At 43.1% G+C, this 26,063-nt stretch overlaps 1 protein-coding gene across 6 annotated transcripts in view; it reads left to right on the top strand.

Annotated features, from left to right (window-relative positions):
• ABCC4 (ATP binding cassette subfamily C member 4 (PEL blood group)) overlaps window positions 1-26,063 on the top strand; it is a 287,310-nt gene that overhangs the window by 116,645 nt on the left and 144,602 nt on the right. For all 6 annotated transcript variants that reach the window (XM_054529547.2, XM_024230992.3, XM_063715003.1 and 3 more), the window contains 8 exons: window positions 1,198-1,389; window positions 9,994-10,088; window positions 10,293-10,379; window positions 17,464-17,560; window positions 21,722-21,931; window positions 23,561-23,701; window positions 24,428-24,465; window positions 24,859-24,953. In XM_054529547.2, coding sequence (XP_054385522.1) covers window positions 1,198-1,389; window positions 9,994-10,088; window positions 10,293-10,379; window positions 17,464-17,560; window positions 21,722-21,931; window positions 23,561-23,701; window positions 24,428-24,465; window positions 24,859-24,953 — 955 coding nt within the window. The remainder of the gene's footprint in view (window positions 1-1,197; window positions 1,390-9,993; window positions 10,089-10,292; window positions 10,380-17,463; window positions 17,561-21,721; window positions 21,932-23,560; window positions 23,702-24,427; window positions 24,466-24,858; window positions 24,954-26,063) is intronic.

Raw genomic sequence — 26,063 nt, 5'->3', positions numbered from 1 at the left:
AAGGCTTGTCTGAAAAGCTTTAAACATGTTTTGATATGACTTCTCCAAGTCACGTGAACACACATTTAATAAACCTGTAGCCAGGTGTATAGTCCTGTGTTAGGAGTAAAAGATACACCTGTAATCAAGACCCAGACGCCACTGCCCTCCAGAAGTTTCTGGTATCTGGGGTGAGACAGATATACAAACAGGTGATTTCAGTTCAGTGTCGTAAGTGCTCTGATAGTGGGGGGCACAGACACGGCATGTCTGTGCATTGTAGAAGATGCAGAGGAAACATGCATACAGACTTAGTCTCAGGCATTCTAAAGCAATGCAATAAATCTAGATGTAGGTATATAACAAATAGAGTGGTTTCACAATTGAAGTTTGCTCTCCAGAGACATGATTCTTGGGTATTTAAAAATAAAAGTCCTTCCTAGTGCACAGGATATATTTATTTTTATTTATTCATTCATTTATTCATGTATATATGTATATTTAGTTTTTGAGACATGGTCTCTCTCTGTCACCCAGGCTGGAGTGCAGTGGCACGATCTAGACTCACTGCAACCTCCACTTCCCCAGGTTCAAGTGATTCTCATGCCTCAGCCTCCCAAGTAGCTGGGATTACAGGCGTGCCACCATGCCCGGCTAATGTTTGTAGTTTTAGTAGAGATGGGGTTTCACCATGTTGGCCAGGCTGGTCTCGAACTCCTGGCCTCAAGTGATCCACCCGCCTCGGCCTCCCAAAGTGCTGGGATTACAGGCGTGAGCCACTGCACCTGGCCAGGATATGTTATTTACATACAGCTTTTCTAGAACTAGTTCTTTGTCAGAAAAGATACCTGCATGCAGGAACAATGCATTCAATATTGGATATATGAAGTATATGTCAGGCTTGGCTGCTCTGTTGCTGTAAACATTCTTAGTTGATCTTTGTTCCATGTACCATTTCATTTAGGGGCATGAAACTCATTTAGGGACTCTCATTAGGGCAGAGTAGATTATTACACTGTATTTTGTTAATATTCCTTGTAAACTACTAGTTTATATGGACCAATATGTTATTTCCAATTTTTAATCACAACTTCCTGTGCTCTTTTAAATGAATGAATGGTGTTTTTTAAGCTCCCAGGGCTGGGCAAGGCTGCATTGCAGTGGCTTATTCTTGTCTTGAGTGTTGACTGAACATGTGTTTTTTACAATCTGTTTCAGTCATCACTGTTAAGTGCCGTGCTCGGGGAATTGGCCCCAAGCCACGGGCTGGTCAGCGTGCATGGAAGAATTGCCTATGTGTCTCAGCAGCCCTGGGTGTTCTCGGGAACTCTGAGGAGTAATATTTTATTTGGAAAGAAATACGAAAAGGAACGATATGAAAAAGTCATAAAGGCTTGTGCTCTGAAAAAGGTGAGTGATGACTTTTGGATTTCGTGTACTCGAATGTCCAGTAATACTAGTGTTCACTTGAGCAACAAGGTTTATTAACTTTTTTTTTAATTTTTAAAGACCTTTGAATGTTATTTAATACTTTAAGGCGGTCCTCCCAGTGAATAAACACACACACGCTCTGTCCTTTTAAGTCTGATGTGAAAATGATATTTACAGGGTGAATTTCGGGAGTTTGGTTGGTTTTATGAAGTTTTATTTACTTTTAACGTTTCTTTTTTTCAAAATGGACAATTATAAAAATTTGCAGAAGTGGAGAGAAGGATGTCTTGAACCTGCATGTACCCATTGCTCAAGTTCAAGTGTGATCAACTTGTAGCCAATTCTACTCCATCTCTACCCCAGCCCTCTGCTAGCTCCACCCCCACCCCAGGTTCTTCTGATGCACACCCTTGGCCTCAATTGTATTTTATCTGTAATTGTATTTTATCTGTAATACCTTATTACTTATCTGTAGAAGATAAGAACACTTTTGAAAAAAAATTACATCTCACTCAAGAAAAAAAATCACCAAAATTTCTTGCTATCATCAACTGGCTAGGCAGAGATTACAGTGCTTTAGTATCTCATTACCCATTGGTTTGCGTCAGACTCCGGAAGATGTCTCTGCACCGTGCACTTGGCTGATGTTTCCTGCTTGAGTCCCTCTCAGACCATAGGTTTCCTTCTCCACTCTCTTTAAAAAAGAAAATTTGTTTCAGTAGATTTTGGGGTATGGGTGGTTTTTGGTTACGTGGATCAATTTACAGTGCAATTTATTATTTAAAGGAAACAAACTGTTTTAAAATTTATTTTTCATTGTGTATCATTTTACCAAGAGAGTGATTGTTTTCAGAAAAGAAGAAGTGTTTGATTGTACACTGAGGTTTTCATAAAATTGGTGGATAGTTGATGAAAACTGAGCATGCTTAATAGAGGGCTATAAGTTCTAGAAAATAGAAAAAATGGTAAATACTGATAAATACTATGTTACCTTCTTTGGGCCATAAAAATCAGTGAATAATGGCATTAAAGGGCTCCCCCCGGGCTCTGTGCAGTGTGGCCTGGACATCCTACTGTTCTTTTATGCTGTCTGGAAAAGGCCGCCGCAGACTGTCACAGGTGTGATGCCGAAGGCTTCCAGCCAGGTTTACAAGGAATGAGTAATTTTGCTGAACAATGGCTGGAATATCATAGATTCTATCGATCAGGCGAGTAGTATTTGCTGGCGATTTGGACAGAGAAATCATTGCTTGTTTAATGGGCTGTTTCTTCCTCCTGGGCTATTGTTAATGAGAGATGATGCATTTTCAGAAATGACATTAAGTTAGCAGTAATGAGCTAGATTTTTATTGAATAGTATACATTATATGGGAAAAGATGCGCTAAGGCAAGCTCCTAGTTATTCAGATTCCACCAGGTGTTAATTTTTTTCTCTCTCTCACACATATGCGCACACAAAGGTGTATGAAGTCTTAATCTTTTGCCATGATTTCCCAGTGCCTTTGCTATTGCTATCCTCATTTTGTTTATTTTTCTGATATTGCTAGCCTCACTTTTTTAAAGTAAAATTTTCATTTTATTCAAAGTTGGTACAGAGTTGCTAATATTTCCCTAAAATAATTACTATACTTCAGCTTGTCCTTCTCTGCTTTACCCCCACTGTCCCCTGCTTCCCTGAAGATCCATTTTAGAGAAATTTTGCAGAAATATAAGGTCAAAGTAGGAGAATATACAAGGTGATTTCAGTGTGTTGCGGTGAGTGGAGTGTATCATGTTTTAGGGAGTTGAGAAACAGATGGCAAATTTTGCAAGTTTTCCCCCACTGGTAGTTACAGTTGATAACCAAGAAACTGCTGATGGACCGGGCCCCGGAGATAGGAAAGATGGTGTGCCATTTTTCAATGGAAGGGTGGCACTTGGCAACCTGGGCCTTGTCTTTCAGCTCTTTTCTTCCATCATTTCTCTATGACAGGTTAGAAGTGAGGTCCTTGGGACCAACATAAGGCTTTTTTGGGAAGGCTTTGTTGCTCTTTACATATTAATCTGTCAGTTTAAAGATAACCTACTAGTAAACTCTAGAATTTAAGAATGATTTGTTCAAGACTGTGGTTTCAAGAGTTGAATGTTGCTTCTGGTTGGTGAAGTGGAGAGTTGGAGAGATGAAATGACTCACCTGAACATTTGCAGTTCAAGTTCAAAGCCATACCCGCCTAGCTCCAGATTCCATTTTCCCCTCTGCCAGGCACACCTCTCAGTTGGGGGTGTTTATAAGGTAGAACTATTTTAACAATTAGGTGATTGATACAAAGGTAGAATGTGGGACAAAATGTTTTTCAAGCCTTCCCTTTTTACCTGTTCAGCTTCTGATACCCACATGAGACTCCAGGTCCCAGGTCACCAAGCTCTGCTTTGCTCCTTCCCATGTCAGAAAGTCTCTGGGGGAAAGTGGGGATTAGGACAGTGGCTGCCATTCAGCCTCTTCCATAGCCACCTTTGAGGACTGGCCCAGTAACTCGGACAGTGTCCCAGGCACCTGCGGGCTTCTGCGTGGCAGGCAGACTCCAGTGGCAATGGGGTCCCCTCAGGGCTGGGCTGCATGGCGACTTCTTGGTTCCTTCCTGGATGTGTGTAAGCATGGACTGCTAGCCCCCTGTGCATGGTTCCATCCTCGGTAGGACGGTGGGCCTCTGGTGGAGAAGTCGAACAGAGCAGGAGTCTGGCCCAGCTTTGTCATTTGCTCGCTGTCACTTTGGGTTTTTTTTGAGATGGAGTCTCGATTTGTCACCCAGGCTGGAGTCTAATCGTGTAATCTTGGCTCATTGCAACCTCTGCCTCCCAGGCTCCAGTGATTCTCCTGCCTCAGCCTCCTGAGTAACTGGGATCATGGGTGCGCGCCACCATGCCTGGCTAATTTTTTTGTACTTTTAGTAGAGATGGGGTTTTGCTATGTTGACCAGCTGGTCTTGAACTCCTGACCTCAAGTGATCCACCTGCTTTGGCTTCCCAAAATGCTGGGATTATTTGCATGAGCCACTGCACACAACCAGCTCGGTGTCCACTTTGGACATGTCACATTACCTGCCTTGGGCTCTTGATATCTCTGCTGAGAAATAAGGACATGGGATGAGATGGTTTCCAAGAAGTTTTGCTACCATTCTCAAATGCCATTTATGACTGTTTAGCAGGGGACTGGCAAGAAACCAGGGATCCTCTTAATGAGTTATGAGATCATTTGCTGACTCCTTTTCAAATCCACGTGTCAATGGTGGGTGTAAGATGGCCATAGAGAATAGCAATCCTGGAATTATTTTGGCTTGTAGGTACAGAGATTGCATGTGTAATCAAAACCTGCTAGACAGAAACGGTCCTGAGTGTCTCTGGGTGTTTGGCCTCTGTTTCATTTCTTATTAAATGGGGGAGATACAGCAGGATTGTAAAGACTGCAGGCAATGTCTGTAAAATGCAAACATGCCAGGTTTTTGGTAAATAGTAGTTATTGCCCTTTTCTCTAAATCAGTTAATAAGATAAATAAAAGATTTTGCCTTATATAGTTCCTCATTCCCCTCCTGGCCACCCTCCCATGCAAAAAAAAAGTGCTAGAGGAAAAAATAGGAACTAACAAGATTTCTCTGATATATTGATAACAACTAGATATATTGTACTAGATACAGTTGAAGTAAATCTATAAGTTCATTGAGCTAAAAATATCTTTGAGATAAAATAATAAGATAGGAAGTAATAATTCACATTTAGCAGTATTGCTTTAGGCTAATTACTTATTCAAAGTGATATCATAGCAAATGACAGGACATACCTCAGGAAACAACATACTAATGTTAGATACATTAGTGAGTAGTGGTTAAAATCTGAGGCCTTGGGGTCAGACAGCTCTGGGATTGAGTCTCAGTTCTCTTTAGTAGGTGTGCGATTTTAGCTAATCGTCTGAACCTTAGAAAGCCTCAGTTTTGTCATCTGTAAAATAGAGATAATAAACTATTCACCTCATAGGCTATTGTGAGGATAAGATTTGATCATGAACTTAAAGCATCTGATTACTAGGCACATAAGCATCTGATTACTAGGCACATAACAGGCCTTCTTAATTATAAGAGCCACCAATTTTGGGTAAAATCACATGAAATGTGACATGCTTGAAAGAACGTATCTGAGTATATAACTTCCACTATTTGAATTGATATTTATATAGGGTTCTACACATAGTACAGCAAATAAGTCAATAATAAAAATATTGTTACCCTAATAGATGCAATGTATTAATATGATGTCACCCTTTGCATAGTTTCTTTTAATCCTTGAGCACTTTTAAGCAGTGCATATCCAAAGGCATGGAATTGATAAATTGGAGTTTATATAGCTCGCTTGAATATACAAACCCCTTTGGAGTACCCACTATCTTATAATTTCTTCTCATATTTGCCACATTCCTCCCAACTTGGACGTTTTCTTTTTAGATTGCCTTGACAATCATAAAGTAACTGTTGTTATGCCTTTTTGTTGTTGTTAATCTCTCAGTTGGGAGAACCATATCACTCCTTAGTGACATAATAGGAAATACATGCTGAGGGCCCGGCATGGTGGCTCAAACCTGTAATCCCAGTACTTTGGGTAGCTGAGGTGGGAGAGTTGCTTGAGGCCAGGAGTATGAGACCAGCCTAGGCAACATAGCAAGACCCTGTCTTTTTTTTTTTTTTTTTTTTTTAAGCTGAGTACGAAAGGGATACAATGAGGTAAATCTAACTAGGGTGACTAAATGGACTGATAGTGCTATATATGGATAGAGAGACTTCGAGTTCTGAGTTGTTTCAGTATTGCCTTTAAGTATCTTCTAGCAAGCACTTGGGGAAGCATGATATGAAAGGGCAACAGGCTGTGAACTGAGATGAGCTTGGTTCAAACTCCAGCCTTCCTTTATTAACTGAGAGTCCTCAGACCAGTTACGTGCTCTGACTTCGTCTCAGTCTCCTCATCTGTGAAGTGTGGTCACTACTTACTTGGCAGGTTGTCATGAAGGTTAGAGATAACACCAGGCATCAGGAACAGTGGTTGGTGCATAGCTCTTACATCCAGGAGCTGACTCGTGGAGCAAGAAGCTGAGTACACATATAAACATTAAGAGGCAGAATACAGCAGGTCCTTCCTAAGAAATATAAACAAAGCCTTAGGAACCTAGAAGAAAGAGTGATGTTTTCTGATTGGGGGACTGCAGGTTAGTTTCATAGAAGAGTTTGAGCTGGGCCCTGAAAGAAGAATAGGATGTTGATAAGCTATGATAGGAAGGGCCATTCCAAATGGAAGCAAGGTGTGGCCCAAAGCTGGAGAGCCCTGCTCTCTGACTCTGGAACCTGCTTCTTGTGCTGGGGCCTCAGGCCTGCCCCTGTGACCATCCCCACAGTGTCCTCAGTGGTTTTTCTGTCTTCAGTGTCACCATGGTTGATGTGCACATGGTAGGATTCTGGTTAGATGACGTCAAACCCACATAGCCACGTCATGGTTTTTCTCTAGTTTCTGTGTCTGCATTTCATTAAAGGTGGTGGTTGATTAAATAATTGGTTAATTTTACTGAGTAGTACCTAACGTGCATAAGATACCTTTCTCCCATTGGGAGCACTTCTGCTTTCTGCTCAACTGTTTCCCTTTAACCAAACTAGAAAATCATGACTAGGAAATTAGCCTGAATCAGATTGTACTTCAGATCCTTTGAAATTCTTTCCCTATCTGAGGCTTGTCCATAAATAGTTTGCCAAGTCAACAACACTCAACGTTGTTGTAGTACTCACAGTGCTACTACCAGGCATGGGGAGAGAGCTCCTTCCCTATTCCCCATCTGCGTGAAATGAGACAGGTATTTTTAGTGTCTTTTCTAGAAAATGGCTAAGATTGCTCTTCTACAACTTGATGCTATTTTGAGAATGAAAACAAAACAATGTAAAATCAAGGCACAGAAACTTAACGCATTATATATAAAGACCATCAGCAATGGAATGAGGCCAAGTAAACAATGTGTGTTTGTGTTTGTGTGGAAGGCTGGGACCCTGTCTTAAAATGGTGCATTGTCTTTTTATGAAAACTGAAAGGAAGAGATAGTGTTAACTGGTGCATTGTCTTTTTTTTTTTTTTTTTTTTTTGAGATGGAGTTTCACTCTTGTTGCCCAGGCTAGAGTGCAATGGTGCGATCTCGCTCACTGCAACTTTTGCCTCCCAGGTTCAAGCGATTCTCCTTCCTTAGCCTCTCAAGTAGCTGGGATTACAAGCATGCGCCCCCATGCCTGGCTAATTTTGTATGTTTAGTAGAGATGGAGTTTCACTGTGTTGGCCAGGCTGGTCTTGAACTCCTGACCTCAGGTGATCCACCCGCCTCGGCCTCCCAAAGTGCTGGGATTACAGGCGAGAGCCACCGTGCCCGGCCGCATTGTCTTTTTATGAAAACTGAAAGTGAAGAGATAGTGTAACTTGTGAGCTCAACAAAGAGATAACGTGAAATAATGAAGTTTCATCATGGGTCACTTGCTACCTTTCATTTGACGCCATCTGGTTCAGATTGGAGTATTAGGGGACTCCTGTGTGTGTTTGTGGGCTGCCAGGGAATGGGTTCCAATGGAGATACTGTCTTTTTTCCATTTGATGATGTACTTTATTTAGTGGGATTCATGCTATGAATGGGGTCCTGCTGTTGGTTTGATCAGAAAATATGTCATAGTCATCAATAGCAAATGATAATGAACTCAGATCCTTTTTCCACTTAGAGAGTTCATACACTTACTTTAGATTGTTCCGGCATTCTATGAGTTTATTCTTGTTTCTCCAGGATATTTTGTAAAAGAGACAAAATGAGAACTTAGGGAGGTCAGAGGACTTGCTTGTCATGGAGATCTCAATGTGCCATTTGCTTTGTACTCCCTGTCAGAGTACAGACAAAGAAATGACACCTTGAGCTGTAAGAGGGCAATCTCTGTAGTGTCCTAGGTTGATGCTTATGAAGCTCAGTCAATACGCAGCGATCTTCTCCATACCTTTTGTCTATGCCAGGATCTGTCTAGTGATAATTATAGGCCATCCAAGTAAAGATTTCTAATGTAATGTCATGGAACTTAAACCTGATCATTATCCTGTTATTTTCAGGGATGTTCTTGTCATGTTTTTTTAAAAAAGTATTATGCTTTGTCAACTTATTTCTTAAATAATTTTTAAATATAACTTTGGTTAGATCCTCAAATAAAAACTTGTTATCCTTCCTAGCTTTTGTTTTTTGGGGTCTTGCATGGAACCAGATTCTACTTAGTGCAGCCAGTCTGTGCAGTGTCTCATGAGCACTCCACTCCTTTCCCTTTGGCTTTTCCTGGCTGGGCTGCTCTTTCTGTTATTTTTTGCAGAGTTTTTTCTGTCAGTCTATTGTGATGCCTTAAGCATCACTGTGAAGATGGGGCAGGTGTTATCCCTTCTCTGAGAATGGAAAGCTGAGGCAAAAGTCAGCAAAATGGCTTGTGAAGACACAGTTGTTCCTTAGTAAGTCCCATGGCTTTATGCTGACAGCCCTCACAGTTGGGTCTCCAGCACAGACCTCCAGACTCACTTATCCAGCAGCAAGTCAGGATTGCTGGTCAGCATTTCAGTTTGGCCATAATCAACCTTTTGATTTTATCTCTTTAATCTGCATCCCTCATTTCCCCCAGCTCAGTACATGGTAACCCTGTTCTTCCCTTGTCTTATACCAAAACCAATGCAGTCCTCCTCTTTTTCTATCACAACACACACCCATCTCATCAGCAGATCCTATAGGTGCTACCTTTAAAATTTGTTCAGCACATGACCACTGATGTTCACTTCCCTGTTCCCCACTCTGGTCCCAGCTACTGTTGTTTCTTGTCTCAATTATTGCCTTGATGAGATCATGTCCTTCCTTCTGTTTCCCTAGGTGTGAGCCCTTGGCTTCTCTTGCCTCTGTCTCTGCCCTCCCCTGCCATCATCCTGTTCTCACAGTTCTGTGGGCATCCGTGTTGCTCTTCTGTGAACACCTTGGGCACGTATCACCCCATGGCTTTTGTGCTTGCTCATTCCTCTATGTGGAGCACTCTTCCTCCACTCTGTGCCAGCCAGTCCATCCCCTGACAGGTCTCTGCTCAGACCCCCTCGATCAGAGCCCTTGCTGACCTCCCTATATAAAGTGGACTTTCCCTCTGTCACTCTCTGTCTCCCTAAGCCAGCTTCCTTTTCCTTCTTAGCACTTATCACCTCTTGCATTTGTGTCAATCTTTTATTGTCAGGTCACTCACTGTGGAAACTCTTTCACTGCTGAATTCACAAGGAGTTGCTGCTCAAAAAATTTCTGTTAAAATGGCTCAGTGCATAAATGCTATGAAAAGCTACAGCATTAAAATAGATAACGTGCCCTGACTGTGTATTTGATAGGTTCAAACTTACAATTTAGTTACTATGAAATATATCCATTGCTGTTGATCAAATACATGTATATTTCTGAAGAACTAATGTGCAAAGTTTAGGATAACAGAGGGAGAACATGTTTTAAGTCTTTTTTCCCCCGCTTCTTTCCTTTGTCCATACAGGATTTACAGCTGTTGGAGGATGGTGATCTGACTGTGATAGGAGATCGGGGAACCACGCTGAGTGGAGGGCAGAAAGCACGGGTAAACCTTGCAAGGTAAATTGCATTTCAGCAGCCACTATGCCGGTGTCTTTTGTGCTGCTTCCAGTGGTGGTGAGCACATAGGACCCACTTACTGTGTATTGCGTCCTGTGTGAAGCACCTTCTTGGATTATTCTGTTGGCATTTGAATAAACATCCCAGTTGTTGAAAGTTGTCATGTTCCTGGGTGAGAGTCTGATATCTCTTTATATTTTCTAGAGCAGTGTATCAAGATGCTGACATCTATCTCCTGGATGATCCTCTCAGTGCAGTAGATGCGGAAGTTAGCAGACACTTGTTCGAACTGTGAGTTTGTTTGTGTCTTAAGTCATTTCTGCTTTTCCAGAGCCATTTCGAGTTGGCTCAGGAAAGCCTTTATGGCTTTCAGCTTGTCCTGCTCTGGTGTCCGCTCCCCTCCCCAACACTGTCCCCTGCTTCCCCGAAGATCCATTTTAGAGAAATTTTTCATAAATACAAGGTCAAGGTAGGCAAATATACAAAGTGATTTCAGTGTGTTGCAGTGAGTGGAGTGTATCATGTTTTAGGGAGTTGAGAAACAGATGGCAAATTTTGCAAGTTTTCCCCCACTAGTAATTACAGTTGATAACCAAGAAACTGCTGCTGGACCACGCCCTGGAGATAGGAAAGATGGTGTGCCATTTTTCAATGGAAGGGTGGCACTTGGCAACCTGGGCCTTGTCTTTCAGCTCTTTTCCTCCATCATTTCTCTATGACAGGTTAGAAGTGAGGTCCTTGGGACCAACATAGGGCTTTCTTGGGAAGGCTTTGTTGCTCTTTACATGTTAATCTATTAGTTTGGAGATAACCTACTAGTAAAATCTAGAATTTAAGAATGATTTGCTCCATAGTAAACTGTGGTTTCAAGAATCTAATGTTGCTTCATGGATTCTTACCAGAGTGAACACTTAAGACCCACAGACATGTAGGACTGGCTTGCCTTTGAAACTAGTTGTCTAGAATCTGGCTTCCCTCCCGACTCTTACGTGGTGTTTCTGGGATTTGCTTTCCTTGGCTCTTGCTTAGACACTGAACCATGGAGGTTGAATTACTCTGGAATCTTTTCTGTATATTCTGTAACCTCGTGTGCCGACTGACACTTCCTATGTAGTCTAGACTGGCTTTTTTGAAAGCATTGTGAACTGGTTTTGCTAAAACAGCACCCACATCTGCCCCACAGTCAGCTTCCTGTTTTTCGCCTTGTTAAAGTCAGTGAGCCTTTCCCACTCATTGTAGCCCTTCTGCACACACTGAGGTAGATGCTCCTGCAGATGCTACTGCATGAAACATCTTCGCTTGCAGAGGAGGGCAGTCAGCCACAGAGAAGATAAGCACCCATGCTGGGCTGAGTGAGAGAGACAAGTTCAGATTTCATTCTTGCCCGTAAGGAATTTGTCTCTGCATGGATCAAGACTAAGTGCATGGGAAAAGTTCAACAGACCCCAAGGCTTAGGGGATTTCAATATAGGACAATCTATTTTATTATTATTATTTTTTTAGATAGGATCTCGCTCTGTTGCCCAGGCTGGAGTGCAGTGGTGCATTCTCAGCTCACTGCAGCCTCGACCTCTTGGGGTCAAGAGATTCTCCTTCCTCAGCGTCCCGGGTAGCTGTGACTACAGGCTAGCACCACCATGCCCAGCTTATTCTGTTTTTTTTTTTTTTGAAGAGAAGGGGCTTTGCCATGTTGTCCAGGCTGGTCTCCCTATGTTGCCCAGGCTGGTCTTGAACTCCTGGGCTCAAGGGATCTGCCCCCCTCGGCTTCCTGGAGTGCTGAGATTACAGGTGTGAACCCCTGCGCCTGGCATACGACAATCATTTTTTTTTAAATGGAAGAAGTGGGCAGCAGAGATTGGAAAGGTCACTGAGGGCCGGGCTTGGCTGGAAGTAGCCTGTGGTCCTGTAGGCTGGTAAGGGTTTGTAGTGGCTGAGAGTAGGATTCAATTCCTTTGAAAGAAATAGTAGAAGCAGAGGTGTGCAGATGGGAAGGAGTGAGGCCTGTGGGAAGGACAGCAGGCAGGCACCTGTTCCTGTGGTGGGGGATAGAGAAGGTACCGTGAGAGAAAGCTCTGGAAGTCCTGTGTTGGCCAGCCAGGGCTGCCCTCACAAAATGCCACAGGCTGGGGGGCTTACACAGCGGCAAGTTGTCTCTGCAGAGTTCTGGAGACTGCATGTGCGAGATCAGTGCATCTGCAGGTGCAGCTCCTCCCGAGGGCTTTCTTGGCCTGCTGATGGCTGCCTTCTCACCCTTTTCTCCGTGTGTCTCTGTATCCAAACCTCCTCTTCCTGAAAAGACACCAGTCAGATTAGAGTAGGGCCCACCCTCATGGCCTCATTTTAGCATAATTACTTCTCTAAAGGTTCTGTGTTGGCCGGGCACTGTGGCTCCCGCCTGTAATCCCAGCACTTTGGGAAGCCGAGGCAGGCAGATCACCTGAGGAGTTCGAGACCAGCCTGGCCAACATGGTGAAACCCCATCTCTACTAAAAATACAAAAATCAGTGGTGAATGGTGGTGGGTGCCTGTAATCCCAGCTACTCTGGAGGCTGAGGCAGGAGAATTGCTTGAACCCAGGAGGTGGAGGTTGCAGTGAGCCGAGATAGCACCATTGCACTCCAGCCTGGGCGACAAGAGTGAGATTCTGTCTCAAAAATAATAATAATAATAATAAATTTTAAAAAAGGTTCTCTGTTCAAATTCTATGGTGCTAGGGTGAGGGCTGGAGCATAGGAACTTTGAGGGGAGCATGGTTCAGTCCATAACAGGTCCTGGATAGCAAAGTGGAGAGCGAGTCGGCTGTGTGAGAATAACTCATCTCTGGGCTCTGGATTCCAGGGGTTTGGACACGAAGTCATACACTGAGCATGGGGCTCTGCGTGGGTTCCTGAATGTTTACCCACCAGAGTGTATATGCAAAATGTGCCTGGTATGGGATGATGAAGTGGATGTGTTTGATGGTGATGGTTGCACAATGGTGTGTATGTACTTAGCGCTACCAAGCTATACACTTAAAAATGGTATAAATGGTAAATGTTATGTCATGTCTATTTTTCCACAACCAAAAAAAACGTGGATGGCAGCATTGAATCTTTCTGAATGCAGAGTGCGGGATAAGCTGGCAGTCAGCGTTGCCCCAGCACTCTGATCGGAGCCTCGTTTCCTGCTCCCTCCTCGTTGTGCCTTGATGAATTTTCCATTTCCCCGAGAAGGGCCTCTGTGGCTTGCTCAAGTCTTGCGCGAGGCCCCACCAGTTCTTTATCACTCAAACAACAATTCCCGGTGGGACACTGTTTTAGAGTTGCCGCGGGGAAGGAGGAAGGTATTTTCATTGCTGAGTATCAGTGTGCGTATCGCACAAGCTCCCCCATATTTTCATTTGAACACAGGAGGTATTTATAAAGTCCTCTTGCACCTTTAAGGATTAATGACTTTGGATATACGCTTGTTAGAAGCAAGCTTGTTAAAATTGTTGTTTGCTAATCAGAATCACATTCTTTGGGGAAACTTAGGGCAGGGAGCACGAATGCAATTTAGGAAATCACTCAGCAGCAACTGGAGAATGTTCTCAACGAGTTAGAAAATTGGATTGAACAATATGCTATGAAAGATGGCGGTTGTGTTGAAGCTTAGAAATGTGAAGTGTTTTGTATTAAAAGTGAATGAATTACACTTCTATTTGCCATTAACAGTTTTTACTTCAATCATGAATATATATCGAGAGTTGTTAAGAGTTTTGTTTTACAACTATATGTTGCAAACACTAAGTGGATTTTATCACATACAAAAAGTGAGGGGCACTTAGATTAAAGGATGCTAATCCGATTTGTTGCCTGCTATAGATGTGGTTGTATTCTAGAAAGCCTCAAATTCTCAGACCCCTGCCTCTTTGAGTCTCCTAATCAGATCTCCCACACTGTTGCCTACCTATTTGTCTTAGTCCATTCAGGCTGCTGATTCAAAATAGCATAAACTAGGTATTCCATATAGACAATAGAAAATTGTTTCTACAGTTCTGGAGGCCAAGATCCAAGATCAAGGCGCCAGCAGTTTTGGTGCCTGGAGAGGGCTCACGCTCTGGTTCACAGACAGCTGTCTTCTCACTGTGGAAGGGGTACAGCAGCTTCCCTGGGCTGGCCCCTTTTACTAATACCATTCGTGTTGGCAGATTCTCATGAAATAGGCCTCACCTCCTAATACCATTACATTGGTGATTAGGGTTCAGTAGGAATTTGGGGAGGGCCACAGACATTCAGGCACAGCACTAGTTCACCTTCCCTCTTTCAGTTGCTCTCAGACTCCCCTACTTTTAAGCTACAGTTCTAAGTCCTCGAATGGCAAATTGCCCTTTGCAGTCTGCCCCATTCACCTTTCCAACCCTTGCCCACGCAAGACCAGTCCTCCAGCCATGTACACTTCTTTGGGGTGCCTGGAAGGAGGTGTGACTTTCTCACATCTGCCTGTCTATAAGGGTATTTTTCCTGCTGTTGGAGAACCAGGGATAATATGCCTGGGCAAAAGAGAAAAATGAAAGACACAGATCCTACCTCCTGCCTTTCTCTTCTGCTCCTCGGAAGGCATGGCGCTTTCTCTGTCTGCCCACAGCCCTCAATGAGCTGCTCTTGATCCAACTATGTGTTCTTCCCTCCAGCTCCCGCACTGGACTGTGAATGCGTGAAGGTGCCTTTGCACAGTGCGTTTGTGCCCCGGGACCATTGCACCTGCTGTTTCTGCCAGGAATGCTTCCCCCAGATAGTCTCACGGCTCATACATCACCTCCTTGCAGAGAGGCCTTTCCTAGCCACTCCCTCTAAAGTACAACCTTTGCCTGGCTGTCTCTTCATGGTTTACTTTACTATCCGATAGTGTATTTTCTGTGTTTGTGTAGTGAGTGTCCCTACGTTACTCAGGGTGTTGTCTGTTTGCTTGACCAGTGGATGTATCCTCATCACTTAGAGTAGTCCCTGGTACTTTGTCAGTGTTCAGCAAATGTATCTTAACTGAATGAATGAAGGTAGTGACTGTGTTTGTCCCTCTCTGCCTCCCTCCCTCCCTTCCTAACTTTTTTGACAGTTTTGCCCTGTCACCCAGGGTGAAGTGCAATGGCATGATCACGGCCCACTGCAACTTCTACCTCCTGGGCTCAAGTGATCCTCCCGAGTAGCTGGGGCTGCAAGTGCACACCACCACACCCGGCTAAGTTTCATGTTTTTTGTAGAGATGGGATCTCTCCATGTTGCCCAGACTGGCCTTGAACTCCTGGGCTCAAAAGATCCTCCTGCCTTGGCCTCTCAAAATGCTGGGATTATAGGTGTGAGCCACTGCACCAACTGACTATATCTTTCTCACTTGTGTCACCTCCAGCATTGCATGTGTCAGCTCTTAATGTTGTCTTTTTTTTTTTTTTTCCATTTTTGAGACAGAGCCTCACTCTGTTGCCCAGGCTGGAGTGCAGTGGCATGATCTTGGATCACTGCAGGCCTCCGGGGTTCCAGCGATTCTTGTGCCTCAGCCACCCGAGTAGCTGGGATTACAGACATGCATGACCACATCCAGCTAATTTTTGTATTTTTAGTAGAGATGGGATTTTACCATGTTACTTGAACTCCTGACCTCAAGTGATCTGTCTGCCTCAGCGTCCCAAAGAGCTGGAATTATAGGCATGAGCCCCCATGGCTGGCCTCTTAACATAGTCTTTATGTAGGATTAGAGTTAAATAGCTCATTGCTAAATCAATCACTTATTATTTGTTTGTTTTATGGCATGACTGGAAGATTTTTACTCTTAATAATTTGGAAAGTATTTTTTGAGATTTGCCTAAGAAGCATAATTTAGAAAAAAATTCAAGCCATCAGTTACAATGTTAGTGTAATTATTTCTATTATCTCATCTACAATGGAAGATGTTAGGAAGAAAACATTTTGAAACCTTTGAGGTGGCTGATACTGGACATAGCACCCATCAGATTTGATCATTAACATCTCCTTTTAGATATGTATATAAAAGGACTAATGGCAGCCAATTTTGAAATAAAGGGAAACAATTTCATTAAAAGCTTTCGTACTAAACCTGAAGAGGAGTATAAGTACTAAACCTGAAGAGGTATACTAGATTGAGCAACTTAGTTTTGAAATAAGCCAAACTAAGATATGTGAAAGGGGAAAAATTAATCCTTTTGGATGTAAAGGATGAAGTGATAGTTTACATATCTGCAGTCTGGAGTTGTGGTTCTGATCACAGGCGCTGTCTCTAAAATACTTGTTATGACTTCTCAGTCCTGAATTTCTAAAAGCAATGGCTGCATATGGGGAAGATTGGAGGACAGGGCTAACACTTATTAAGCATGAGTTATGTTCTTGGCCACTGTTACAGATTAATGCTCTTCTTTTCTTTTTCTTTTTCTTCTCCTTTTTTTCTTTTTGAGACAGGGTCTTACTCTGTCAACCAGGCTGGAGGGCAGTGGTGTGATGACAGCTCACTGTAGCCTCAACCTCCTGGGCTCAAGTGATTCTCCCACCTTAGCCTCCCTTGTAGCTGGGACTACAGGTGTGTGTCACCACACCCAGCTAATTTTTTTTTGTAGCTCCCAGGAGTCTACGTTTACAATGTAGGAGAACTTTGAGTGGGTACTGTAGAAAACAAACAACGCCAGAAAACTTGATGGTTGAATACTGAGGTGGGTCTTATCTTTGAGCCATATGGTTTGGACTGTTTGGATTCTGTTCTTCCATTTTCTTATTCAGACTGTTTAGGACTAATGAGAGAAGTTTTGCTTCCTGGATGAGACCAAGAATACTGTGGAGAGTCACACGTCACTAGCATTTGTTTTCCTATCTAGTATTATTTGGGAAGAAGAGTCTGGAAAATGCCCTCTGGCAAAGGTTACCAAGAATCTAAGCCTTTTTGTGGGGGGTGGGGGGCGTTAATAGGTGCATTATAAATTATCATCTAAGAAACCGTCCAAGAAAAATGCCACGTTGTTACATGATCTCAATCTTTCTTTCTCCCCTGCAATCCTATGTAGCAATAAAATAATTAGTGTTTTAGTGACATCAAGTTTTTGAATCTCTATATTGTTCAGTCATTTTTCATCATGGAATATATTGTTAAACTAAGTTTTAGAAAAAAAAATTACACTTATTGCCTCCTTCCCAGAAAGCTTTTGAAGATTTCATCACAGCAAGGCTTGTATTTGCTGCTAGTGGTTATGAGGACCTAGCTGGCTTTATTGGCTTATATTTGTATTTAGTTTGTATTTAACCTCTAGATCTTTGACTACCGTGTTGTCTTTGACTGTGGTTTCAAAATGTATGTTTTTCAATGTGGAGCACCCCTATTCATGTGTTTTTTCACCCTGTGCTTTTTAAATTTATAGGTGTATTTGTCAAACTTTGCATGAGAAGATCACAATTTTAGTGACTCATCAGTTGCAGTACCTCAAAGCTGCGAGTCAGATTCTGATATTGAAAGATGTAAGTAGTTTCTAGAGGTCTCCTGAACTTGCAAGTAGTTGGGTGTGTTGAATCCCCTTCTTCTTCCTCCATTTCATGTTCCTTTCTTCTCAGAGCTGGGATTCATGTTTTTAAGTATTAACTCAAAAGACTTGTAGAAATGTCATTATTACATGCTAAACCGTATTACCATAAAGAATGTAAAATTGCTACCTCAAGGTTACCACATTGTTAAAGAAAATGATGCTGTTTTAATTTAGAACTTTTTGTTTACCTCTTCCGTGACTTAATTCAAATTATGTTATTTGGAAATTACAGATCCTAAGACCTGTTTGTATCCATTTAATTGTCATGCATAGTTTGGCTAAAGATCCTCTTCTATTAATAGCAGAAATGGCTGGGCACAGTGACTCATGCCCGTAATCCCAGCACTTTGGGACGCCGAGGCAGGCAGATCACCTGAGGTCAGGAGTTCAAGACCAGCCTGTCTAACATGGTGAAACCCCATCTCTACTAAAAATACAAAAAATTAGCCCAGCATGATGGCACACACTTGTAGTCCCAGCTACTTGGGAGGCCGAGGCAGGAGAATCACTTGAACCCGGGAGGCGGAGGTTGTAGTGAGCCGAGATCATGCCATTGCACTCCAGCCTGGGCGACAGAGTGAGACTCTGTCTCAAAAAAATAAAAATTAAAAAAATAATAATAATAGCAACACAGTTGGATAACTGAGCAACCCCTAGTCACAGCACCCACTTTCCTGGAATAGCCAGCAGTTAGTGTCACTGCACAGGAATTTTTGAGTGCCTGATATGTGTGAGAGCTGGTATAGCTATAAGTAAGACAAAGTCCTTGCCATCTTCGGGCTGACGTTCTTCCTGGAGATAGATGTAAGGAAGGAAATAGAGGGGTGGGGTTGCCTCGCTGGGACTTGAGGTACAATGATGTGAAGGTGCTGACCATGCAGTCACCTGGGGAGGTCATCTGAGGCAGGGGACTGGCAGTGGGGTCCTAAAGCTGGAAGTTACCTGATGTGTTTACAGGAACATCAGGGAGGAGCAGAGCAAGCCAGGGAGAGCCTGGAGAAAGGTGGGCTCAGAGCAGTGGTCAGAGGCCCTGGAATTAGGACAGAGGCTACTGGACAGTCCAGAGCAGTGGAGTGACATGGTTTGATCTGTGATTTTAAGAGATCCTCTTTGTTGTTTGCTGGAGGAGCTATAGCAGAAGCAATTTGAAGTCTTAGTAGTTCATAAGACAGAAATAAGGGCTTGGTCTAGTGTTTCAGTTTCCTAGGGCTGCCAGAACAAAGTGCCACACATTTGGCAGCTTAAAACAACAGAAATGTATTGTCTCACTGTTCTGAGGCTGCAAGTCCAAAATCAAGGTGTCCGCAGGGCCGTGCTCTCTCTGAAGGCTTCAGGGGAGAATCCTTCCTCGCCCCTCCCACTTTCTGGGGTTTTGCTGGCACTCACTGTTGATCCTTGGCTGGCAGTGCAGCCCTTCAGTCTCTGCCTCTGTTGTCACATGGCGTCGTCGCTGTGTCTTTCTGGGTTTCTTCCTATAAGGACATCAGTCATTGGACCTAGGGCCCACCCTACTCCAGTATGGCCTCATCTTGTTTTGATTGTATCTGCAAAAATCCTGTTTCAAAAAAAGAGGCCACATTCACAGGTAACAGGGTATAGGACTTGAACATATCTTTTTAGGGGGTTATGGTCACCATTCAACCTACAAGAGCTAGCGTGGCCGTGGATGTGGAGGTTAGTGAGAACTTCTCAGCCCAGCGGTGGTTTCATGCATCACTCTCTGGCTTGTTGCCTCTTGCCTCAGTACCCCTGGTCCTTAACCCTTCTGTGTTCCAGGCCCTGGTCAAATTCCTGATTGTAGGTCTGAAACCCCCTTAGTGTCTTCAAATGCTTTAATGTTTCTCCTCCCGCAATTTCTTAATAAAATGATGGAAATAACAAAAATGAGTGTTAATTATATTTTATAAGATCTGTGCGCACTGTTCTCCAAGGGAGATAAATTTCACATTATTGCAACAAACGGGGTATATAATGATAGCAAAGCTCTTGCAAGTCTTTGTGTGTAAGCCCCTCCTTGCTGCCTAAAGAACAGTGAGAAATCTGTCCACTGAAGTCCCGGCAAGTGAATTCTAACCCTTAAGAGGATTATCGAAGGCAGAACTGCTGCCTCTTCAGAAGTGGTTTCGTTTGCTGGCTCTTCCCCACTCCCCCAGGAACAGGGAGCCTGGGTTCCTCAAACTTGAAAACAATTAATTTCTTATGCAGAGGGCTGAGACTAGTGTGGCAAAACCTGAATGCTGGTACATTAGAATAAAATCTGTGGGTGGTAGAATAACCTTTCTCCAAAACAACCATTTAGCCAGGCACGGTGGCTCATGCTGTAATCCCAGCAATTTGGGAGGTGAAGGTGCGGGGGCAGGAATCACTTGAGGTCAGGAGTTCGAGACCAACCTGGCCGACATGGTGAAAACCCATCTCTACCAAAAATAGAAAAGAATTAGCTGGGCCTGGTGGCACTTACCTGTGATCCCAGCTACTCAGGAGCCTGAGGCAGGAGAATCACTTGAACCTGGGAGGCGAAGGTTGCAGTGAGCCGAGATCGTGCCATTGCACTCCAGCCTGGGCAACAGAGGGAGACCCTACCACACACACACAAACCGTTTTTCCACTGGTGGGCACCCAGGATGAATGTGTGTCCCTTCTTGCTTCTTGCTGTCGGCCCAGCCCCCTCCCTAACAGCAGACAGAGCACGGTTGCCCCTCGGAACCCACTCTGCATTGCTCCTCAGTACTCGGCTTCTGCAGAAAATTGCCATCTTAGTACCAGTAGGAGTTTCCTTGTGCGTCTTACAGATACCATGTGAAAAGTGGTCATTTCATCAAACTAGGTCTGTCACTTTTACCTCCTATGTGGAAGAAGACACAATGTATCATGAAGCATTTTTGAATTCTCCAGTTATCAAACTGGTCCAAAGGGCCCAAGGTGTCACTGGATTTTCCTCAGTGGACCCACCTTTTTGGGGATAGGGAGGATTGGGGTAGCAGTGAGGGTCCTGGCCACCTTCCCCCACCTGACTTGCCTTAGCCAGGAGCTGCTCTCCTTTGATTTGTTTTGTATTCTGGGAGTTTGCCTAATATTTTGTTTGCTGCTGTTTGAGGAAATCAGTTGGGTCTCATTTCATGGAGTACACAAATAGTGAAGATATTTGTACATTATTTTCTATGACTTTGTAAGGAGAGAAAACTGTGCAAGGCGATGTCCCATGGAATGTCGAATTTTCAGTTAGGAACTCCCTGAGTCTTTGGGGCAATTATTTATTTATTTATTTATTTATTTATTTATTTATGAGATGGAGTTTCGCTCTTGTCATCCAGGCTAGAGTGCAGTGGCTTGATCTCTGCTCACTGCAACCTCCGCCTCCTGGGTTCAAGTGATTCTCCTGCCTCAGCCTCCCGAGTAGCTAGGATTACAGGTGCCCGGCTGATTTTTTTGTATTTTTAGTAGAGGTGGGGTTTCATCATGTTGGCCAGGCTGGTCTCGAATTCCTGACCTCAGGTGATCCACCCGCCTTGGTCTTCCAAAGTGCTGGGATTTCAGGTGTGAGCCACCGCACCTGGCCTGTGGGGCAATTTTAGAGTAAAGACCGTGAAGGTGCTGTTCATGGGGTCTATGTCCAAGTCTGGTCCCCACACGCCTTTTTCCAGCAGGGCCCATGGCCAGTGGAGGCTTGTGGAGTGCTTCCTACCTGTGCAGATATGCCTGTTCCTACCTCCCTATCAGTGTTAGGTTTCTTTCCTGGAATATCCTCCTCAATTTACTCATTCCTTCAATTCTTATTGCATAAGGTTTATCACAGTTTTCATGTACTGTAATAAGACTACCAATACGGTCACCAACATCTATGTGATAATGATCACCATTTGTAACACACTATTACCATTTTAAAAATATTCTTCAAGACCTAACACAGGGTCTGGCTGAGAACAGAACACTCAGTTGTGTATCAAGTTGAATTGTGTTAGATTTGTCAACTAGGATTCCGGACCTAAGTATAATCATAACTTAAGATCAGTTACTTTTTCTGGATTAGAATTAGATTAGGTTAACATTGTCACCTGCACATGTCTCTCTCTGAAATTCTTTATTTTTATTTTAGGGTAAAATGGTGCAGAAGGGGACTTACACTGAGTTCCTAAAATCTGGTATAGATTTTGGCTCCCTTTTAAAGAAGAACAATGAGGAAAGTGAACAACCTCCAGTTCCAGGAACTCCCACACTGAGGAATCGTACCTTCTCAGAGTCTTCGGTTTGGTCTCAACAATCTTCTAGACCCTCCCTGAAAGATGGTGCTCTGGACAGCCAAGATGTGAGTTCACCTCCTGTTACAACATGGCCTGGTTTTGTTGACTGTTAATGGCTTTATGGATCTTTGGTCTACTCTGTTCAAAGCATCATCTTTTGTCCCAAAGGAGATTCTGTGGTTTTAAGGCTCTATTCCATGATATTGGTAGATTAAAACAGAACCAAGGCAAACAACCCTGGTTGGAGTTATCCTTTATGTGTAGGCTGGGGAATGTCAAGGAGATGAGTAGCGGGTGTGTATGCTGGTGCAAGTCCTAAGCTGTGTGTGACTTACATTAATACTACAATTCTTGAATTTACTGTAGTGAAATCCTGCTCAGTCTGGTGGCCCCTGACTTCTCTTTGCATCCGGAGGCATAATTTGAAGACCCCCTTAGAGAAAGTCCTGCTGTGGGCCACATGAAATTAGCCACTTTTCCTATATGTTGGAATGTTCTGATGCTGCAGGTGGCTGATGGAGATATTTTGCCCTGTTGTCAGATGGTTTATGTTAGGCCAGAAGTAGCACGTGCAAAGACCCAACAGTTCCTGACACACAGCAGCCCATCTTCCTTCTTTACCTTTCAAGAATAGGAGCCGCATCTTACTCACCTTGGTGTTCCCAGTGGCCAACATAGAGCTGCTCAATACATCCTCAGAGTATGTGAATCTCATGCCTTCTAAGTCCTCCAGGCAGAAATGTACCAGAGCTCACTTAAAAGCATAGATATTCCTTGCCACACAAACCCTGACTATCCAAATCCAGGAACCTGAAGGATTCTATTCAGATTAGGCCCTCACATGCCAAATTATCAGGAGTCAGTTTCTGAAACTCAGGAACCAAATAGATTAGGATCATATGCTATCCCTTGCTTTCCAAACTCTGGTTACTCAGACTCACTGCTTGACCCCAGTTACTATATTGAGCTCATGTTTTGACCCTCTGCTCTTTTATGTTTCCATCTTGAGTGATGCAGTTGAGAGTTCCATATCTTTTTTTATATGATTTTGGAACAAGTTTCTGTATTGACACTTGAATTTGGGTGTGCTAGGTAAGTGCTGGACATCCTGATGTCATCCTTCTAGCAAGCCACGCCACAACGTACAAATGATATTTCCTTATCTCTAGTAGAACCTTGAAAGTGGGATGGCTGGGTCCAAGGATTAGTGCATATAGCTGGGTGTGGTGGCTCATGCCTGTAATCCCAGCAGTTTGGAAGTCCGAGGCGAGAGGATCACCTGAGGTCAGGAGTTCCAGACCAGCCTGGCCAACATGGTGAAAACCTGTCTTCACTAAAAAATACAAAAATTAGCCAGGCGTGGTAGCAGGCATCTGTAATCCCTGCTACTGAGGAGGCTGAGGCAGGAGAATTGCTTGAACCTGCTACTGAGGAGGCAGAGGTTGCAGTGAGCCAAGATTGCGCCACTACACTCCAGCCTGGGCAACATGAGCAAAATTCTGAGTCAAAAAAAATTTAAATAAATAATAAGCAGATGTATAGTTTGGCTAGATATTTCTACACCCTTCTCCACAGGAGATGGATCATTTTGGACTTCTGCCTGTTTCCCCACAGCTTTGTCAACAGAGTGCATTGTCATCTTTGGGAACAGTTTTGTGTACTGTTTGTCTCTTACCACCTTTTTTCCTTTGCAGACAGAGAATGTCCCAGTTACATTATCAGAGGAGAACCGTTCTGAAGGAAAAGTTGGTTTTCAGGCCTATAAGAATTACTTCAGAGCTGGTGCTCACTGGATTGTCATCATTTTCCTTATTCTCCTAAACACTGCAGCTCAGGTAAATAATGACATTTGTTTCGTGCCCTCAAAATGATATTTACAGTACCTATGTTTATGCTATTATGACTGCATCTTGCAGTTCGCTTGGGGTCTGAATTGAAATGTACTGTCTTTGGGGAACAAAGTGAGGGCTGCCTACTGCTGTTCCGTGTCCATTACAAAGACCTTCTGCGAAAAAAAGGGTATCTTTCAATGATTTTAAAATGGAATATGCGTTTTCTTGAACTCTTGATATCTGGGAGTTTGGGCTCAGCACAGACCTGAGCTGGAAGAACTGTGCGAGTTCTCTGAGCTTTTTATTCTTTCTTCTTCTTCTTCTTTTTTTTTTTTTTTTTTTTGAGACGGAGTTTTGCTCTGTCACCCAGGTTGGAGTGCGGTGGCGCGATCTTGGCTCACTTCAACCTCTGCCTCTGGGGTTTAAGCAATTCTCCTGTCTCAGCCTCTGGAGTAGCTGGGACTACAGGCACATGTGCCACCATGCCCAGCTAGGCTAATTTTTGTATTTTTAGTAGAGATAGGGTTTCACTATGTTGGCCAGTCTGGTCTCAAACTCCTGGCCTTAAGTTGATCCGCCTGCCTCAGCCTCTCAAAGTGCTGGGGTTACAAGCATGAGCCACCACGCCCGGCTTTTTTCTTTCAATTGTCCATGTTAGCGATTAAGAGTTTTGAGTTGGTAAGTCATGCCCAAGTTTGATTTTTGTCTTTGTTGTTTCTCCCCTCCTAGGTTGCTTATGTTCTTCAAGATTGGTGGCTTTCATACTGGTAAGTTATTTCTCATCTGATGTATGAAATACTCCAAAATCAATAAGAAGACTCACTTTTCCATAGAGTTAGGGGGAGGTGTTTGTTGATCCTTCTCTTCTAATCCTCACTTAGTTTACCCGAAGGAAAATTAGAGTGCTTGCTGGTGGAGTGTAACCTGCGGTGGTCTCCACCCATGTCTGATCCGCGGCATCATGTTCACAGACAGTTTCGGGAACTGAAAGTTGTGATTTAAATTGAATTTTTATAAGGTAGATACACACAAGACTATGTGAGCTGAGAATCATTTTCCAGCATGAAGCATTTCTCCCAAATTGTGGTTCATTTTTTAAAAAATGTATTTATCCAAATTCCATATATAGCTTAATATTTTTTTCTCCCCATGTTCCATAGGGCAAACAAACAAAGTATGCTAAATGTCACTGTAAATGGAGAAGGAAATGTAACCGAGAAGCTAGATCTTAACTGGTACTTAGGAATTTATTCAGGTAAAGTTTAATCATTTGGTGTATTATATGAGAGGCTGAGGTGCTTACAATGAGCCTGTGTGAGTAACTAGGGCTTCCAGGAGTAATTCAGTAATGTCTTAACAGATTAGGAGTCTCGGTCGAATTTACTCTGTGAATTAATTAGAATAATGATTTTAAAAATCTACTAGAAGAGAGGTTGAATGAAGACTCTTAATTTGCTCTGTACTGGATTTTGAAAGTTAAACCAGGATTGAGCATTCAGAAAATCAGCCACTGGAAATATGTGGCTATTGTCTATTCTAATAGATTGCTTTAGCTAAATCTTATATCATTATACGGATGGGCAGGGGGATTAGAAACGGATCCCCACCCTGTGGTTTGGATTGTTCCAATTCTGTCTAAATAAACCCTGGCTTTTATTGAACTTGGATGAAATCCTCTGGCAGCAAGGCCCCCAAAATAAAAGCATTATTCCCTCCCAGGTATGCAAAGCTCCCTTCAGCACTGCTCATCTCCTGGGCTTCACTAATTACTTAAGAGGGAAGCTGAGCAGGGAAAAATCCAGTGTCTGGGAATTAGGATGCCTTCTATTTCTTACCTTGAGATCACAATGTTATCACGTCCCCAACTGTGTGATTAATTTAACATTTGGCTTGCCAGACTAATATTAACGCCGCACTCTGTTTTCACAAGAGTGCTTAGAATGTATGTAGCATTACATACTGTTTAAAGGAAATCTTCATCTAAAATTTTAAATATTTCCACAGGAAATGCTCCTACAAGCTTTCCTCAGAGATAGAGTGAGTTATCTTTGTAAGAACCTACTCAGTGAAATTTGGTGTTTATTTCATCGATCGCTTGCTAAGAAATCTAAATCCGTTAGGTGTTTACCTTCCAATTGATGGACTATGTGAAAACTAAAGGAAGAAGGAAATCTATTATGTTCTATTATGTTCGTGTAGGATGGCAGGCTAAGGATAATGCCCATTGATGGAGTTAGGAATTTGAGCTGCTTTCAGAGGTTAAATAACAGTGACATGTCATCTGAAAGGGAAATATTCGTCATAGAAGTTACCCCCACTGTATTTAGCATTGTGAATTAAGAGATGTTAGGAAAGCTCTTTTAAT

Source organism: Pongo abelii, chromosome 14 (genome assembly GCF_028885655.2).
Source record: "Pongo abelii isolate AG06213 chromosome 14, NHGRI_mPonAbe1-v2.0_pri, whole genome shotgun sequence".
Taxonomy (NCBI): domain Eukaryota; kingdom Metazoa; phylum Chordata; class Mammalia; order Primates; family Hominidae; genus Pongo; species Pongo abelii.
Note: the sequence above shows the minus strand (reverse complement) of the source record. Positions and strands in the feature narration are given on the sequence as shown.